At 35.7% G+C, this 20,190-nt stretch overlaps 1 protein-coding gene and 1 pseudogene across 1 annotated transcript; one reads left to right on the forward strand and one right to left on the reverse strand.

Annotated features, from left to right (window-relative positions):
- Positions 1 to 8,367: 8,367 nt before the first annotated feature.
- Positions 8,368 to 12,250, reverse strand: LOC140978893 (beta-amylase 7-like; annotated as a pseudogene).
- A 1,329-nt stretch (positions 12,251 to 13,579) lies between these two features.
- On the forward strand, positions 13,580 to 15,035 carry LOC140978628 (uncharacterized). The gene is made up of 4 exons (XM_073443810.1): positions 13,580 to 13,704; positions 13,834 to 13,926; positions 13,995 to 14,096; positions 14,454 to 15,035. Exons 1-4 carry the CDS (start codon positions 13,603 to 13,605, stop codon positions 14,835 to 14,837), a joined length of 681 nt encoding a protein of 226 aa, XP_073299911.1. The 5' UTR covers positions 13,580 to 13,602; the 3' UTR covers positions 14,838 to 15,035.
- The last annotated feature ends 5,155 nt before the right edge of the window (positions 15,036 to 20,190 follow it).

Consider the following 20,190-nt stretch of genomic DNA (forward strand, 5'->3'; position numbering starts at 1 on the left):
GAACTCATTTCTGATTGCACCCATCGGATCATGGTAAGAGCGTTTTNTTATTCGGGCTTACCCTAGTTAGCCCCATTCTTTTCATCAACACCTTGATCAAGAATGTCAGAACTCATTTCTGATTGCACCCATCGGCTCATGGTAAGAGCGTCTAGTAGCATCGCCCCATGATCCTCTAGGTATCACTGGTAGAGCCTACAAGAACTAGTCGATTATGATTAACGTACAGTACAGTCCCTTCATCTCATATATCCCGATCGAATCTGTAACCATTGGTCCATCGAGGGTTGCATATTAATTCGATAACTATGTGATAACTATAATAGTGGCATCGCATGTACTGTTGGAGAACTCCTTCTTTAACGTACATATCATACTCTGGCCAGAGATTCCACGCACTATTATTACATCAGACCACATAGGATATCCACACCCGTAGGTGAGGGGTGAATCCCTGGCTACAATGCACTGGCTCCTATATGTGTCGCAACTATACCCAACCTCGCCACCTGATGACTCTCCTGGAGCCGGTAAACGAGTCAAAGCACAGCCCTAGCATATAGAGCCTCAGTGTTGTCCCGGGTCGTAAGGACTAATGGTGTACAATCATAACCACGGACTTATCCTCTCGATGAATGATAACCACTTGGAATGTCCGAGGGAGGGTTGTTCGATATAATCATCATATGACTACCCATATGCATGTTTGGACATCTCTATGCCCTTACCAAGAAACGCAGTAAATAACATCACAGATGCTAGCCTCGAGCTCAAGCGACCTTTATCCTTATTTTAGGCGGCTGAATCGACTAAGAACGAATTTAGAATATGCAGTGTTTACAAATGAGATTCAACATCGAATTACGATTCATTTGTATTAAAGCATAATCAAGGACTTTATCTATGCTGCTTGCATGGGTATACAGATAAAGTATAACGAAACCATTAAAAAGTAAATTATATTAAAATAAAGATTGTTTATTACACTTGAGTCAATAAATTCTCCAGCCAACAGTTGGCTTACAGAGCATCTACTCTAACAATCTCCCACTTGTCCTAGAGCCAACTACCCATAAACTTTAATCCCATTGTTTCACGATGCTTTTCAAACAATGGTCCTGGCAAGGGCTTTGTAAGTGGATCAACAACATTATCTGCAGATGAGACTCTTTCAACCGATATATCTCCTCTTCCCACAATCTCCCGTGTGATGTGGAACTTTCTCAGTACATGTTTGGATCGCTAATGAGACCTTGGTTCCTTTGCTTGCGCAATAGCACCAGTGTTGTCGCAGTACAACGGGACTGTATCAACTCCATTAGGAATAACGCCCAACTTTTGGACAAAATTCCTCATCCAAACTGCCTCATTGGATGCAGCAGATGCAGCAATGTACTCAGCTTCAGTGGTGGAATCCGCAACGGTGTCTTGCTTAGAACTCTTCCAAGAGACAGCCGCACCATTAAGCATGAATACAAAACCAGAAGTCGATTTCGAATCATCTACGTCACATTGCAAGCTAGAATCCGTGTAGCCTTCCAATTTCAATTCTCCACCCCCATAGACCATGAACAAAGTCTTAGTCTTTCTCAAGTACTTAAGAATATCTTTCATGGCCTTCCAATGCATTGGACCAGGGTTCGCTTGATATTTGCTTGTAACATTTAGGGCGTAAGCAACATCGGGACGTGTTGATATCATACCATAAATGATACTACCAATGGCTGATGCATATGGAATACGTGTCATCATCTCTATCTCTTCATCAGTTTAGGGACACATAGCTTTAGATAGAGTAATATCATGACACATTGATAAGTATCCTCTCTTGGACTCTTCCATAGAGAATCTTTTTATAATGGTATCGATATAAGTGGCTTGGGTGAACCCCAACATCCCTTTTTGATTTATCTCTATAGATTTGTATTCCCAATACATAGGATGCTTCACCCATGACTTTCATGGAGAATTTACTTGCTAACCATACTTTAGTTGGTTGCAATAATCCTATATCATTCCCAATGAGTAGGATGTCATCAACATATAGTATAAGGAATGTCACTGCACTCCCACTAACTTTCTTGTACACACATGGTTCCTCGAGATTCTTAGCAAAACCAAACTCTTTGATAGTGCTATCAAATATGAGGTTCCAACTCCTTGACGCCTGCTTGAGACCATATATAGATCTCTGAAGTTTGCATACCTTATGCTCACTTCCTACTGATGTGTATCCCTCAGGTTGAGACATATAGATTTCTTCTTTGATGTCTCCATTGAGGAATGCAGTCTTTACATCCATTTGCCATATCTCATAGTCATACCATGCTGCTATGGCTAGTAGTATTCTAATGGACTTAAACATGGCTACTGGTGAAAAAGTTTCCTCATAGTCAATTCCTTGCCTTTGAGTATAACCTTTTGCAACCAGTCTTGCTTTGAAGGTCACTACCTTCCCATCCGCCCCAAGCTTTCTTTTGAAGATCCATTTGCATCTTATGGGAACGATTCCCTCAGGTGGATCGACTAATGTCCAGACTTGGTTTGAATACATATNCTTAAACATGGCTACTGGTGAAAAAGTTTCCTCATAGTCAATTCCTTGCCTTTGAGTATAACCTTTTGCAACCAGTCTTGCTTTGAAGGTCACTACCTTCCCATCCGCCCCAAGCTTTCTTTTGAAGATCCATTTGCATCTTATGGGAACGATTCCCTCAGGTGGATCGACTAATGTCCAGACTTGGTTTGAATACATATAATCCATTTCTGACTGCATGGCTTCAAGCCATTTGGTTGAATCAGTATCAGATATTGCTTCTTTGAAATTCATTGGATCACATCCAACACAAGGCTCATCATGGCCTTTTTCATGAAGAAGTGTATATCTTGCAGGTGGTCTAATAACCCTATCAGACCTGCTAGGAGCTTGTACTTCAACTACTGGTTGTTGGGGATTAGGTTCAACTACTATAGTTGAGGGAGTATCTTGAATTTCTTCAAGTTCTATCATCTTGCCTTTTCTATCTAATAGAAACTACTTTTCCAAAAAGGTGGCATTTTTTGAAACAAACACTTTTGATTCATTGGGATGATAGAAATAATATCCAATAGAATTCTTTGGATATCCTACAAAGTAGCACAAAGTGGATCTACTATCCAATTTGTCTCCCACTGTCTGTTTCACGTAAGCAGGACATCCCCATATTCTCATGTAAGAATATTTGGGATATGGTGTTTTATTAACTGCTTTAGTATGGACATTATTCAACAACATTGCCGCAGTTTCAAGCGCAAAACCCCAAAACGATGTAGGAAATTCAGTGAATCCCATCATGGATCGAATCATGTCCATCAAGGTTCGATTACGACGTTCAGAAACACCATTCAATTGTGGTGTTGCTGGTGGAGTCCACTGTGAAAGAGAATGAGGATAACCCAAAAAAATCAGCACTCAAGTATTTTCTCCCTCTATCAGATCGAAGTGTCTTAATACTCCTTTCTAGCTGAGTTTCTACTTCAGATCTGAATTCTTTGAACTTTTCAAATGTTTCAGATTTGTGTTTCAATAAACATACCCATACCTCGAATGGTCATCAGTAAAGGTAATGAAGTAGGATTGCCCAAATATTGTGCTAACACTTAGCGGGCCACAAACATCCGTGTGGGTTAAATCCAGTAGACCATGTGCACGTTCCACGTTTCCACTGAATGGAGTTTTAGTCATTTTTCCTTTTAGACAGGACTCACAAGTTGGTAGAGAATTTATGTCTGACAGGTCAAACATGCCTTCTCCCACTAGCTTGTGCATCCTTCTTTGGGAAATATTACCTAGTCTAGCGTGCCATATTTGTGTGGGATTTGGATCATCTAATTTTTTTTTGTTTGTTGTTGAAATTCTGTTTACTTGGACATTCACTTATCATTTTCAGAACATTTCTGACGTATATAATTTCTTATGTCCAGACTTCTTGCAGTGAAATAAATATGTTCTGACTTATCGAGCTTTGTAGGCTCTTTAAGTGTCCTTCAGAGTTTGGCTCTTATTGGGTTTGTTTTTCTTCTGAGGGACAGAACATTTCTTTCCCTTACTTTGTGGGCCATTTTTCGTCTAACGAGAGGCCCATTAGAAAAACAACATTTTTTTCTTTTATGGTGATCTCATAAGTCATAAGCGTATTGTCTAGCTCTTCAAGGCTATCATCTATCTTATTCAAATTGAAGTTCACCATAACTCTGTCAAATAAGGAAGAGAGAAACAACAAATTGATGTTATCTAGTAATTCGTTAGGAATCACATATTCCAGGCCCACCAGATTCTCAATAAGCCCAGTCATACGTACACCATGCTCATGGGCCAAAGCCCCATCTTGCATACGTGTAGTCATGAGCTCCTTGAAAGTGGTGTGCATCATTGTATGAGTTTCATGCATCATGCAACTCTTTCAAGTGCATTCTAATGTCAGCAGCATTCAACATTTCCTCAAACTGTCCCTACAGTTCATTTGACATAAAAGCGAGCATGTTACACTTTAGCTTGCATACCATGGTCCTACCATCTTGCCTGCTTTGTCAGTTCAACAGGACTGATATTAGTGTGTATGCATTTTCTCCGAATTCAGAACAATTTCTCAACCAGTCTTGAAAGTTTGGTTCGGTTAGCTTGTTAATATCAAAAATGTATTACGTGACGAAATCGAAAATATACTGATATGGAAACAGAATAATTGTTGCTGATTATTTTAAAATAATTTTAAGATATAAAATATGGATTTTTATTTTATAAATTCCCTCCCACTATTTTGACATTTCCATCACCCTCTGATTAAAAAGGGAAATCGTATTTCCTTAGTGGGCACGTAGAGTCCAATTAGCCAATTATAATTTCTAAAAGGTAGAATCCAATTGCATCCCTATGCAACCTCCGCGTGTTTTGCCTCACGTTTAATAAGGACCCAATAATATGACGCCTTTTATTTTCGCGTGTCAAACCGACCCATCAATATTGAATTGTAGTATACGGTCGCCATGAGTTCCCCCAATAATATGAGCCGAAGTAATGGGAATTTCACTCAATTCACATTGTATGTCCGGTGGAAGTCACAGCTTTCCGGCGTCTAGGCCTCCCCAATAATATGAGCCAGATACTGTCCGCGGGTAGCGATCAACATGCAACCACGGTTGATGGAAGGCAAGGAAAAATTAAACTCTTTTAATTTTTACTTTTACGGTTTGATATAAATTTTGAATCATATTCAAAATGAGGGATTTTAATTTTAAAATTGTCTCATCATTTTAATTTAAAATTGCGTGCCACGAGTTTGTATGTTTGCCGGATTCATGCAACTATATTATCTAATAATATACATATATGCATACTACTATATATCGCATATATATCATAATATGACATTCAACAATAAATAAGAATGATCGATTGCCAATACTATTAGATCCATGTGAGCCATACATGGATCTAGGTCCAAAGCCTAGGTGAATGCAGGGATGCAAATGCAACTATTACAAGAGCTTCCAATATTTTACATGTCTTCATCTCATTCATCGGGCCCACCATCTTCCAGTCTTGATCTCCCACTATTTCTAATAATTACATTTAAATAGCCATGGCAAATGAGGGATACATCTCATGGGGTGGGAACGGGCCATAAACCAGGCCCACTTTAATAATATCAAATATTAACAAAACGAATAAAACAGTAAAATATCGTAATATACACCTAACACATTGGTCAAGGCTCTCGATCATCCTTCATGCATTTAATATCGAATATTAACATCAATTTAATTAAACAATTTAATTAATTGATAAATCATATATCTAATAATTTTATCACTAATCACCACAATTATTAAAGAATTTAATAAATTAAATAAACCCCTTTATTTAATTTCCAATTAAATCAATAATAATTGATTTATTGTAAAAACCCATTTTTACCATAAATAATTAAAATCATATTCTAATTATTTATTTTACAAGAAAATTATTAATTTTCCAAAAATTAATTTTCAAAATAAAATTGAACCAATTTTCAAAAATATCAATTTTGCCCAAAAATTTTAAAATTCAGAAAATTGCACCTTAGGCCCAAACAGTTCAGGCCCAATAGTCCAGCGCAGTTCCCGAGACAATCCCGGGCAGCCGCCCTCGCTGCCCGCCCGCTGCCCGAACGTTTCAGGCAGTGGTGGCAGCACCTGTGCGCGCTGGCGTGCAGGACGCCGTGCGCTGCCGTGTTAGGACGCCCGCGCGCGCGCGCTGCCGGACGCCCGTGCGCGCTGCCGTGCGCGTCTCTGCACGCATGGACTGCCCGGAACAAATCCGGGCAAATTAAAAAATATTTTTTTTTTGTTTTCTGAAAAAAAATAATTTTGATGGTGCATCAATTTTCTGAAAATTTTCTTGTGTGGTTAGAAACAAATTATTCAATATCAAACCATTCATTTTTGGAAAACCTTGGCTCTGATACCATTGTTGGATCTCGGTTTTCTCGTGCCCAAACGCAGCGGAAGTTTTAAAATTTTTATTTTATTTTGACAATCAAAATATATTTGTTTTAGGCACTCGTATGGTTTTATAATTAAACATTAATAGGGCGTTGGAATTTTATACCTTTGGTGAATTAAATCACTTGGCTCCAACTAATCCGGTTTAGGCGGATATAGCTCTTGATGAATCCCTACGAACTTTCTTCGAAAACTCCTTTTTTATTCTTCTAATCAGGTCCACGACTAGATGATTTGTTCCTCTTCTAATTTGCACTAAAAAAATTAGAAGAAGTTTTTACGTTGTAGATTGAAAACGAGAGACGGCTCAAACTTCTCCTTCAAAAGGAAGTGGCCGAAATTTTGTGGAGAGAAGGAAGAGGATTTTCGAAAAATTGTGAATGAATTGTGTTTAACCTTAAGCCTAATACACATATATATAAGCTTAGGGCCCATTAATAAAATTAAATACTTAATGGGCTTAATCAATTAATTATTCTAGTCCAACTAGTTTAATTAATTAATTAATCTTTTAAAGTCCAATTAAGAACCTTAATATGTATGTTGGTCTTGTACTCCTACAAGTCCATTATACATATACCCATTACTTTTAATTTAAATCCCTTATAAATTCAACATTTGAATTTAATATTTAAATTATAAATTCAACTCTTTGAATTTATTACCTCCAAAATTTAATATTTAATAAACTCAACTTTTGAGCTTAATAAATTAAATCCATCATAAATTCAACATTTGAATTTAACATTTAAATTATAAATTCAACTCCTTGAATTTATTACCTCCAAAATTTAATATTTAATAAACTCAACATTTGAGTTTAATAAATTAAATTCTCAAATTTTATAAATTCAACTCCTTGAATTTATTCTCTCCAAATTTCATAAATTCAACTTCTTGAATTTACTATCTCATAATTTAATTATCATAAATTCAACTCCTTGAATTTACTATATCATAATATAAATTCAACTCCTTGAATTTATTCTCTCAACGGGAACAAACGATCCAGTGCTTGTGTGACCCTCAATGGTTCAGGGATACAGCTAGCCGTGGGTTCACAACTCCTTGTGATTCAGAATAACATTTATTCTTATTCGGGCTTACCCTAGTTAGCCCCATTCTTTTCATCAACACCTTGATCAAGAATGTCAGAACTCATTTCTGATTGCACCCATCGGATCATGGTAAGAGCGTCTAGTAGCATCGCCCCATGATCCCCTAGGTATCACTGATAGTGCCTACAAGAACTAGTCGATTATGATTAACGTACAGTACGGTCCCTTCATCTCATATATCCCGATCGAATCTGCAACCATTGGTTCATCGAGGGTTGCATATTAATTCGATAACTATGTGATAACTATAATAGTGGCATCGCATGTACTGTTGGAGAACTCCTTCTCTAACGTACATATCATACTCTGGCCAGAGATTCCACGCACTATTATTACATCAGACCACATAGGATATCAACACCCGTAGGTGAGCGGTGAATCCCCGACTACAATGCACTGGCTCCTATATGTGTCGCAACTATACCCAACCTCGCCACCTGATGACTCTCCTGGAGCCGGTAAATGAGTCAAAGCACAACCCTAGCATATAGAGCCTCAGTGTTGTCCCGGGTCGTAAGGACTAATGGTGTACAATCATAACAACGGACTTATCCTCTCGATGAATGATAACCACTTGGAAAGTCTGAGGGAGGGTTGTTCAATATAATCATCATATGACTATACATCTGCATGTTTGGACATCTTTATGCCCTTACCAAGAAACGCAGTACATAACATCACAGATGCTAGTCTCGAGCTCAAGCGACCTTTATCCCTGTTTTAGGCGGCTGAATCGACTAGGAACGAATTTAGAATATGCAGTGTTTACAAATGAGATTCAACATCGAATTACGATTCATGTGTATTAAAGCATAATCAAGGATTTTATCTATGCTGCTTGCATGGGTATACAGATAAAGTATAACGAAACCATTAAAAAGTAAATTATATTAAAATAAAGATTGTTTATTACACTTGAGTCAATAAATTCTCCAGCCAACAGTTGGCTTACAGGGCATCTACTCTAACAATGTGAGCATGCCAAAACAAGGGAAAATCTTTTCGTTATTCCTAACAATATATTGGATTGATGCCGAAGTTTGATCACTAGGTGAAGTGTTAACTTCTCGTATAACGGTTTTTTCGAAATCACTTAATTTATTTTGTTTATCCGAATAATAATCTTTCAAATCTTAATTTGTTGTTCCTAATTGTTCATTGTGCAAGAGTTTCAATTAACGGCATTTTGTTGCTTAATTTCTATGTGGCCTTTGTATTATACTAGGTAAAGGCACCTCAATTCTTGAGGAGTCTTACTCAGGTTTGTAGTCCAATATATGAGCATTTATATTTGTATCATCATCTTACGAAAAGTGCCTAACATGGAATCAAAGCTCTTGCTCCTGCTAGACTTTGCAACAGACTGTAACTTTGGACCAACTCACCTTTGTAGCAATGCAGGTTCTTTCAAAAGCTAATTTAGCCAAAGAAAGCACTCGATCACAATGATCAACTAAAACTTGAGAATACCAACTAAGGAAAAACCTGCCATAATAGCCATCATAATCTTCACCATCACAGAAAAATCATGTTTCTTGAGGCCGGGAATTATAGAAACCTGTATTATCAGGCCCTCGTGCCCAAAAAGAGTGTCCTCTTAGTTCAGCTGCTTTCCGCAAGCTTTTCAACAGATGCTGATCATAGCGCTGAAAAGGCAGGAAAAAATTATTAATAATGCCCAGTATTGTATTGGGAAAGGTTACACAGAAAGGAGAGGGAGAAAACAAAACAATTTTTTGGTTAGTAGCACCATTTTCTAAAATTTTGCATGCCCTACACCCCACTCACACACACAAAAAAAGAGATAAAAGCCAATATTCTTGGTCATGAATAAAAGTGTCCATGCCCAAACATGTGCTAGTGCCTTGTCATCAAAGAGATAGAGGCATAGAGAGAGGTGGTGTGTGGGGCGACTAAAATCCCGAAGGCTGCATTTTGTATGAAATTGGTATATCTTACATTACCTGAAATTAGCCAATACCAGGATATCTTCAACCATGCTTCACTGGAGTAGAAGGGTATCTCAGCTATCCACATGGACCAAGTCCAATTACTATCATAGATATGATACCATTCTAAAAAAACTCATCAAACTCAACCCGAAAGCTTCTCATCAAATCAAAGTAGACCTACATAAATTTTCAAAATTATAAAACAAAAAAAATTAATTGAGGCAAACTTGAGGAGGTGAATATCAGTAAGAGAATTTATGAGAGGAACATGGCAACCTCAAAGCTAATGAAAAAAATGAATCAAACTGGGAAAGCAGGAAGCCAAATATTTTCTTTTAGGATCAAATCATCAATCTTTTAATCTGAAATAGCTAGTACGCACAAACAAATTTTTATGCTCTTAATGACATTAATAACCAAAAATTAATGAGCAAAGCATTAAAACCTCGAATTCTTGATAATAACCAGTAAAAATGCAATAAATAAACAAGATAAATCTTGAACTGTGCTCTAATAATAACTTCAGCTCTCCTAGACTGCTAAAAGAGTAAAGTTATCAAGAACATGAGCAGAGCAAGGGCACAAACCTCCTAGGTTCTAAAACTTTCCAATGAAAAAATATAGAGAGATCACAAAGATTGAAAATGTTAATTAATTACCTTTGCAGCTGTTCGTCCTCTCAATACTCTTTCCTTATCAACACTCCAAGACAAACACTCAGTGTTTCGCCTTCCCAATCTGTCGGTGAAAAATATGTCTGGATTGCTTCAACCAATTTCAGCCACCCAGTGAGGCAATGGAATACAAACATCATCCCCAACATTTACTCCACATTAATGAAAAGACATCAGAACCTGTTTTCAGTTTAGGAAAAAACTATAATATTTTTCGTAGAAGTTCAAAAGAAAACTATGAAAGCAACAGGAAATTAATCAATGTAGTACTGCAACCCACTCACTTCATCAAGCAGTCAATGCTTTATTGCCAACTAACAGCCAATATTCTTACAGCAGCCATTGCATTGTTGACGATGTAGATATTTTGGAAGCACCATTTTAGCCAAAAAATTATTAACAATGATTTGACCATGATAGTATGTACAACTTTCAGTTATCTAATATTTTTTTCCAGATGAGATCATGTATGGATGATCATCACCCCATGTTGTTTCAACAGTTCCGCATCAATCCAAACTGCAAAAACATTCCATTAAGTTTGTGCATAAAAATCCATCATCTTTCCTGGAAATTTTGTGCTGTTGTGGATAAAAATTAATCACTTTCTGATGCACAAGAAAATTGTCCAACAAAAGTCATTGTTTTCTGTTTCACACGATCAGTTAAGCAATGCAGCTATGCAGGTATTACATGATCTATACAGGGACAAGTAGATGGGACCATCCAGTAAATATAAGAATTTGTGCATTATCCGGGGAAACTCATCATCCATACATAATAAAAGCATGAAGGATACTCTTTGAGAAAGACCCTGAAAAGTGAAGAACGATAGAATTGTGACATCCAACAGATATAAAATTGACCAAGCTAATTGTACAATCTATGAAGACTGACATTAACATCAGATATACACGCAAAAAGGTAAGAATGCCACAGAAAACATCTACTGGTTAAATGTGAAGTAGTCAGGAATAGAATAACTAACTTGTAACTTCATTTTCAGCTCTTGCACAATTTGAAACAACCTCTTGTAACCATTCCAGTTATATTCTTAGGGTGCATGAGCTTCGACGACACCCCATCAACAATCCACCATAACACCATCCACATTGATCGACTTCGAGGCTTTCAGTTGCTTCACCGAACCATCCGGATCAACAAGCTCGCACTTCATATTGATGACATCCAACTGACACCATTAACTTGAATGCGTGAAATTTAAAAACTACAAATGGACAAACAATAGAAGACAAATTTACAACAAAGTTATGAAGGCAGGACAAGAACTTGGAAAATACAGAAAACATATAATGTTGGCAGACTCGGAGAACTCACTGGCAACAAAAGTAAGCCATCTCTAGAAATCACAAACCCCAAACAAGAGCAAGGTAGGAGCATACGCGAGTATGTTACAAAAAAAGCATAAGAAAATCAGCCCAACAAAAACAAAGAACCTCAAGAATGCGGGAAGCCCAAACATGAGCGGCGCACCCGATAATGAGGAAAATTGGGGAAAGCAGAACAAAAACAAGATGGACATAACTAACGCAGTAGGAGCTTTCCCACGCCAGCAAGGGGGAGCGCCGAGCACAAGGGTTGAGAACGAGGGAATCGCAAAAAGATGAGAGTCGAGAGTAGAGCAAGCCAACTTTCTTTGCTGCCCTTGGGTCGCTACCACTGTGGAGAGAAGGAACCAGAAACTCCAAACGAAGCAAGCCAGGAGTAAAGCCGAGAAGCAAAAAACGAAGAATGATTTTGTCCGATGGTCGCTGTTGCGGTGGAGAGAAGAAAGCATAATACGTTTCATTATCTGTGTGCCCTGATGTGGTGGAAGGGCAAACAATTGACACGTTTAGGATCTTAACCTGCAACCGGAAAGAAACTGGCCAATTTTCACTTATTCTCGCTTTAAGTATAGTAGATATTGAACTACAATATATGTCCCATGTGTTTAAGACATGACTACAACATCTTTTTCCATTGTTTTATTTGGTTTGTCGATAATTTTGTTAGTAGTTTTTTTAAAATGTTCGTGGATCATTTGTTAGAAGTTAATAATTTGTTCTTTATTTAGTAATAATGAGATAGACAGTAATGTATGGAATCTTGTTGATTTTCATGTCATTGAATGAAACTTAATGTATATATTTGTTGACTCTAGTTTTTCAAAATGACGATTGACAAAAGTTGGATGAGTGTGACGAATAAAATCTCTCTCGAATATAAAAATGGTTTGACACTGATACTAGGAAGAGAAGAATTCAAGTAGACAATATATTCACGAGCATCTATACTGGAGCATAATGGTACAAGAATGATCCATTTATACTTGCATCGCAGGCGAAGTTAGTATATTACTTGAATGTTATCAAGAATGGCCCAATGTGGAAATTGGTGCAGTCTTATACACCACGTAATCTATGGGACTATCCAAATGTTGAAGTTGAAAATGATGTTGACACAACTAGTTTTGATTTTCAAGTAGTGCAGGAATTGAATTCACAATCATTGCAATTTTTGGTAGAATTACCAGAGTTGAAGAATACCAGCTTCCATCGTGATGATGTTGAACCAACCGGGGTTATAAATATCGATCATTTGTTGCACAATTTAGGTGATTTTGTAGTAAGTGATGACGATTTTGAAGACAACACATTTGAAGAATTTGAAGATCAAGATGACGGTACTGTTGAAATTGACGAGGATGATGATATTGAAAATGAAAATAATGAAACTACTTCAGACGAAGTAAGAATTATATTTTTCATATTACTGTCGGTTGATCTATTCTCTATATTATTGTTCATTTATTCAATGATTTTTGATGTCATTAATTTATTCGTATTATTAATTTTTTTAAATATATTTTTTACATGATGTCTAGTTTGAATGCTAGTGGTTCTGGTACTGGATAGGGTGGATCGGGAGGGGATGGAAGAGGAAGACAGACAACATGGAGATGACAATCTTGTAGTAAAGTTCTTGAGAAAGCATTGAGAAAGCGAAAAAATGATAAATTGGAGGTTGAGTTTGAAGAGTATACAGGGGGTAGTGTTGGAGAAACTGGAAAATGGTTTAATAATTTGATAGCTCAAATAGTTCGAGATACAATATCTCCTCGTATTACAGCTTGGAAGGATGTCACTTTGGTTGAAAAATAACTCATCTTTGATCGTCTTGATGTAAGTTTGGAAATTTACATTATGTTATTTTAATGATATAACAATAAGAATTTATGTATTAATGACTTGGTTTTTTTTTTTTGAAGAACAAATTTATATATCCAAAGAGGCAAAGACGAGTGTGGTGAAGGCAGAGGTAGAGCGGCTCGCCATGAGAGCAATTCGAGAACGAAGATGTAAGATGAGGAGGCACTGGAAGCAACTCTACGTGTTGCAAAATAAAGATGTACCAAAGAGAAAGCCATATAAGGGAGTAAGCCAAGATGATTGGGATTTTCTTTGTGATTATTTTGGAAAGAAGAAACAAATGGCTAGTAATAATTAGATTAGTTGATAAATATTTTATTATTACTTTCACTAATATCATTCTTTATTTTTGTAGGAAAAATCCAAGAAGAATACAAATAATAGGTTTTGTAGACCACTTGAAGGCGCTCATGGATCGAAGACTTTGGTTCAACATTATCACGCTGCTGGAAGTTTTATTATAAAATAATATTTCTTTTTACATTTTATATGATAATAACTGTTTTATTTTTTAAGGCCGATCCTGTGACGGGAGAGCTTCCGAGCGTGATCGACACCTTTGAGCAATTGTTTCACAAAGGAGGAAAATGGAAGAATGATTGGGCATCACAAAAATATGTAAGTATCTTTTACTATTTTTTTAGGGGAGCCATGAATATTAATTGTTTTGTTTGTCACATACCAATTTTTCCCTCTCTATGTATTCGTGTCTTGGTTTTCTTATGTTCATTGGTGTATATATTTTCTGGGTTTTGTTATTGGTGTTTTTGAGTGTCATTCTTTCGAATAGTTTGTTTATTTTATGCTTTTGGATTTTTTGGCATGGTTAAGCTTCTTTGCTTGGATCAGAGAAAATAATGGATTGAAATCGATTAAATGCTTTATTATTTAGTTTTAGAGAATATTTTCTTTTTTTCCATTATTAATTTAGTAACAACGATTTGTTTAAATACTAATAATTTAATTTCTTTTAAGGCTGAAATGGTGGAAGTTCGATCGACTCAGCCAGAGGGTGAAGTGTCTGTCTCTACTATTGATAATGTGAATAAGCCCAAAGATGTCAATATCATGACGCAAGTCTTAGGCTCACGATCTCGCTACGTCAAGGGTTTAGGTCCATTACCTAAACTATCTATAGTGGGTGGTCCTAGGGCCACAAACATCAGCTCAAAGCATAATAATGATGGTGAAAAAATTATGGCTCTGCAACAAATGATCGATGAGCAAAAACAGACTGCAGGTGATCAGCAACAGACTATAGGTGAGCAACAAAAAAAATTTGATGCATTATTGCAACACTTGCAACAGGTCATTCCTGGTTTCTCTTTTCACCCTCCACCGACAGGCTCTTCCACTTGATCTCCTCCATCACTTCCCATGCCTATAACAACGACTATGTAGTTTTTTTTTTGCAACAACGACTATGTAGTTTTTTTAATTTTGCAACATTATCTAATTAGTATTTGAGTAATTTTGTTTTTGGACATTATTAGATTAGTTAGTTTATCTTTTTTAAAAATATTTGATTGTTGAATAGTAAATTGCACATCTATTAAATTTTGTTATATATAATTATTTTATTGGGTATTAATATTTAATAGACAAATATAATATTAATGACATATTTTGACAATGTTTTTATAGGATGAATAAAAAATAGAAAAATTGGTATAGTTAAGGGCATCGCCAAATGCCTAATATCTTTGGTGGTGATGAGTTTTTTTTCGTCGCCAAATAATTACAATAATATAGGAAAATTGAATCAAAAAATACATTTCGCGACTCAAGAAAGGCGTCGCCACATGATAATACTTTTTGGCGACGTGTAGGATGAGTGTCGCGAAATGCGTACATCATTAATGGCGTTTTACTTTCCGCGTCGCCAAAGGCCCGATTGACATTTGCCTACGAAAATTTTGCGACGCAACTCAGCGACGAGTTTTGGCGTCGCCAAATATTCATGGACGTGTAATTTCGCTTACATTTTGCAACGTTGGTCAACGTCGCGAAATGTAAAATTTCTTGTAATGAGCAGCAGCAGTTACAGCAGGCACCTAGGCCACCACAGGATATCTATGATCAGTTCCGGAGGTGTTGCAACTTTGATTGTTGCACTCCCAAGAGCAGGTTTTCCACAAGTAGTATAATTCGATGAGTCCAAATATCACATCCACAGGGAAGCTAAGGTAATTACAAGTCCACTACAATGTCCATTTGTTTTGTTTTGTTTTTCTTTTAATTGTTTTAATCTTTAATTGATAATTTTAATTGTTCAAATTTTAATTTAAGTAGTTGAGATTAGAGGATCCACTCTTTGTATTTTAATAAAGTTAACATTAATGAACATTATTGAAATCCTCTTATTAAAATGGTTCCAATATATTAAATAATCATATTTATATTATGTTATATATTATTATCTTATAAGTATATAATATATATCAAAACTTATAAATGTTGTCAAGTATTTGTTGTGCTATATATATATTTGTAAACACTAAATCATGGTTCCCACTTTAAATGGTTGGTAAAACCAAACAAATATTTAAATAGTACCAAGAAATTAATATAATGATATATTCATATATAATAAATCAAGGCATCCACTTTAAATGGTTGGTAATACCAAACTAACATTTAAATGGTTCCAAGAATTTAATATTATAATATATTCATATATAATAAATCAAGGCATCCACTTTAAATGGTTGGTAATACCAAACTAACATTTAAATGGTTCCAAAAATTTAGTGTAACATATAGCAACAATAAATCAAAACTCTCATTTATAAATAGAGTATAAAAATGCTTAAAGAAATAAATATAACATAAACAATAAATAATGATTAAATAATATAAAACATATATTCTTATCTTTTAATAACCTTATTATCATGCCAAGAGTTTCGGCTTTTCATCTCAACTTTAGGAAGTTAGCTTATCATTATTCAAAGTGTAAGACTTTGAATATGAAATTAACATGCTAATTATATTTAAATGAAAAAATAAAGAAAAAATATAGAGAGAAATATTATGAACTCAAAGGTTTGTTCATAGAATGATGGATATCTCAATTCATTACAGTGCATCCCTATTTATAGCCAAATTTGGGGAGACAACAACAAATAAAATATAATTTTTTTACACATAAGTCTTCATTGGTGTTCCAAGAAATTATATTTTAATACACATCACTTTTGAAAATTTTCTCATCCGAATTTTCTTTTTCACATAAAATAAAACATGTATATAATTGAGTTGTTTGAATTGTGGTATTTTTTTTTAACCATTTGACCAAGTAATTTGAGAGATATGGTCAAAATGCTAGAGCATAGTAAAACTGTCACTTCTTCGGTAAATTTATTTGTTGCTTAATTTGATCCCAATTGTGAGAAGATTTTTATCTCATGCTTGTCACCAATATTGTAGATATTATCATCAACTTTCTACAGGTTCAAGAATCATCTTAATCACATTTACAACGCCAAGGTTATTCTTGTTATATCGAACCTATAAAAATAGTAAAAACTTATAATTACACAACAACTTATATTTTATACAATTTATTATAAAACATATAATATTTAAACATTTAATAAAACAAAAACTATAAATTTAGATTATAAAACATATAATTTTATATACAAATTTTTTATCTTTATTAGGAGGCTATGGTGAAAGGAATTTTCTGGCACCACCGATCCCTTTGCTGCTGAAAGTTGGATTCGTTCACTCGATGTACACTTTCGTTATCTTAATATGGGGGATGTTGACCGTGTGAGGTGTGCCACTTACCTGTTTAGGGATGATGTTTTCTTATGGTGGGAAGGAGCCGAGCATGGTGTTAACCTTGCTACTATTACTTGGCCTCGATTCAAGGAGATTTTCTATGAGAAATATTTTACTGCTGATGTTAGAGGGCGACTGAAGAGAGAGTTTATGAGCCTCCGTCGCGGAGACTTGACTGTTGCGGAGTTTGTGAAGAAATTTGATAGGGGCTGTCACTTTGTACCCCTTATTGCGAGGGATCCTGAGGAAAAGCTTAGACACTTCATGGATGGCCTACGACCCACCTTACGAAATAATGTTATGATGATGCATCCATTGGATTATGCTACTGTTAGAGTAGGTGCCCGTCGAGCCAAGTGTTGGCCGAGTGTTCACAATGAAACTCTATGTATAAGCAATCTTTATTTTAATAATATTTGAAATTATTATTTTTGCACATCTTTATCTGTATACCCATGCTAGTTGCATAGATAAAGCCCATGAATATACAAAGAGTAGAAAGAATATGAGATGCTCATATGATGAGTATCATGAAACTCATATTTGGAATAGTGTATATTCTAAACAGTTCCTAGTCGATTCAGCCGCCTCTAAGAAGGATATAGGCCTCTCGAGTTCGAGACTAGTATCTGCGATGTGAGTACCATGTTTCATTGGTAGGGGACATTGTGATGTCCGAGCATGCAGATAAGTGCTCCTGGTAGAGTGCACTGAACAACCCTCCATAAAGGACTTTCCAAGTGGTTCTAACTTATCGAGTGGAAACGTCTTAGTTTATGGTTGTACACCATTAGTCCTTATGACCCGGGACAACATTGAGACTCTATGTGCTAGCATTACACTTTGACTTGTTTACCGGCTCTCATGGGGTCATCAGGTGGCAAGGTTGGGTGTTTTGGCGAAACATATAGGAGTCGATGCATTGTAGTCGGGGATTCACCGCTTACCTACGGGTATGGTTATCCTATGTTTATGTAGTTTGAAATCTCTTATCAGAGTATGGTGGTAATTATGAAAGGGGTTTCATAGATTACNATAAGGACATGTTTAGTCCGAATCACATGGAGATGTGAACCCACGGCTAGTTGTATCAATGAACCATTGAGGGCTACACAAGTACTAGCTTTCTAGATCCCGTTGAGAAGTAAAATAGTTCAATGTGTTGATCGGCTTATAAATGAGTTTATAAGCGTAAGGAAAAATAGAAGTATGACTTCTATGAGAGAATGTAACTTTTAATTTATTAATGTATTCCTAAAATTAAAGGTTGACCAAATAAATAATGTATTTGAAAATTGTGATTTTCATAAACATTATTATGTACTAAATTAAATTAATTCAAGTGTTGAATTAATTAAACACTAGTGGACCTAGTAGAGTCCAAATAATTAAATTAATTCAAGTGTTGAATTAAGTAAATAACATTGGGCCTTGTAGAACCCAATTGTAAATAATTATTCAACTAGTGGGCTTGAGTTAAATCAAGTAAAGTTTAAATGGTCTCAAATGTGTTTGAGATATTTAAATAAAAGTCCATGGGCTTTGTAATTGTTACAAACCCAAATAGAATGCATGCATGGGAGGTGAAGGGTTGGGAGACAACTTGTTCAATATCCAAGGCATGGCATGCGCATGCCTAGTCTAACTCTTTCAACAACCAAGAAAACACTCCTCCCCTCTCACTACACTCACCATGGCCGAAATTTTCATCAACAATTCTCTCAAAATTTTTCTCTTATCTTGTTCTTCAATAGTTGAAGAAACAATTATCTTCTCAAAGAAAAATGCCACATTTTCTAGTGCAAGTGTAAGATGGATCTTCCTTGTTAGTGGTGGGCTTGATTTTGAAGGAAGGACTCAAGAACAAGGAGAGCTTGTAGATTTGTCTTGCCTTTGAAGAGCTTAGTTGTATATCAACTAAGTTGGAGCCATCATCAATCTCAAGAGATTGATAGGTAAAATTTTCTTTAAACACACTATGTATGACATTTTGGTGTTTTTGTATTTGCTACACATCTTAGTAGAGGGTGTTCGAATTTCTTGTTGAAAAACAATTTTTAAAACTTCCGTTGCACATTTGAACACTCTTATTCGATCCCCCTTTCAAGTGGTATCATGAGCTAAGGATACTATTTTGTGTAGCATTTATATGATATTATATTGAGATCGATTTCTAACCGCATGAGTTGAAGTTTTGCAACAAAAATCAAGGCAATGTGAGGGGTTTTTTTGGGCAACATGTTGCTGCCCATTTCGAGCAGCTCGGGCTGCCCATTTCGGGTAGGCTGCCCGAACCCCCCTATGATTTTAATTAAAAAAAAGTTTTTTTGGTATTTGGCCGGAATCCGGCGACGGCGATGACGACTAGGGTTTCCAAAAGTGTTTTGGATTATCAAAGTGTCATGGGCCTTGATGTTGTTGGGCCATTAGATGGCTAACATATTTGTGAAATTTAAATGGGCCAAAATGTTTTTTTGGTGAAAAATGATTTTTTGGGCCCTTAAGTTTAAATTTACAAAAGATTGCAAATATTTTCTCATGAAATAAATAATTGAAGTTGGACTTTAATTATTTATAGTAAATGGTGATTTACGAGAAATTCGGTTATAAATAAATTAATTAGAAAGTAGACAAAGATGTTTGTATATATAATATTGGATCAATTAATTATTGTGATAATTAATTGATGGTGTATGATATGTGATATTATGCATGAAGGATGATCAAAAGCCCAAGCCCAATTTGCTAGGTGTATGCTAGGATATTTTGTGTTGAATGATTGTAATAATTATCAAATTTAAAGTGGGATTGGTTTATGGCCCGTTCCCACCCCCATGAGATGTATCCCTATTTGCCATGGATATTTATTTGTAAATATTAGTATAGTGGAAGATCAAGATTGGAATATGGTGGCCTTGATGAT

This window comes from Primulina huaijiensis, chromosome 6 (genome assembly GCF_012295235.1).
Source record: "Primulina huaijiensis isolate GDHJ02 chromosome 6, ASM1229523v2, whole genome shotgun sequence".
In the NCBI taxonomy this organism is placed as follows: domain Eukaryota; kingdom Viridiplantae; phylum Streptophyta; class Magnoliopsida; order Lamiales; family Gesneriaceae; genus Primulina; species Primulina huaijiensis.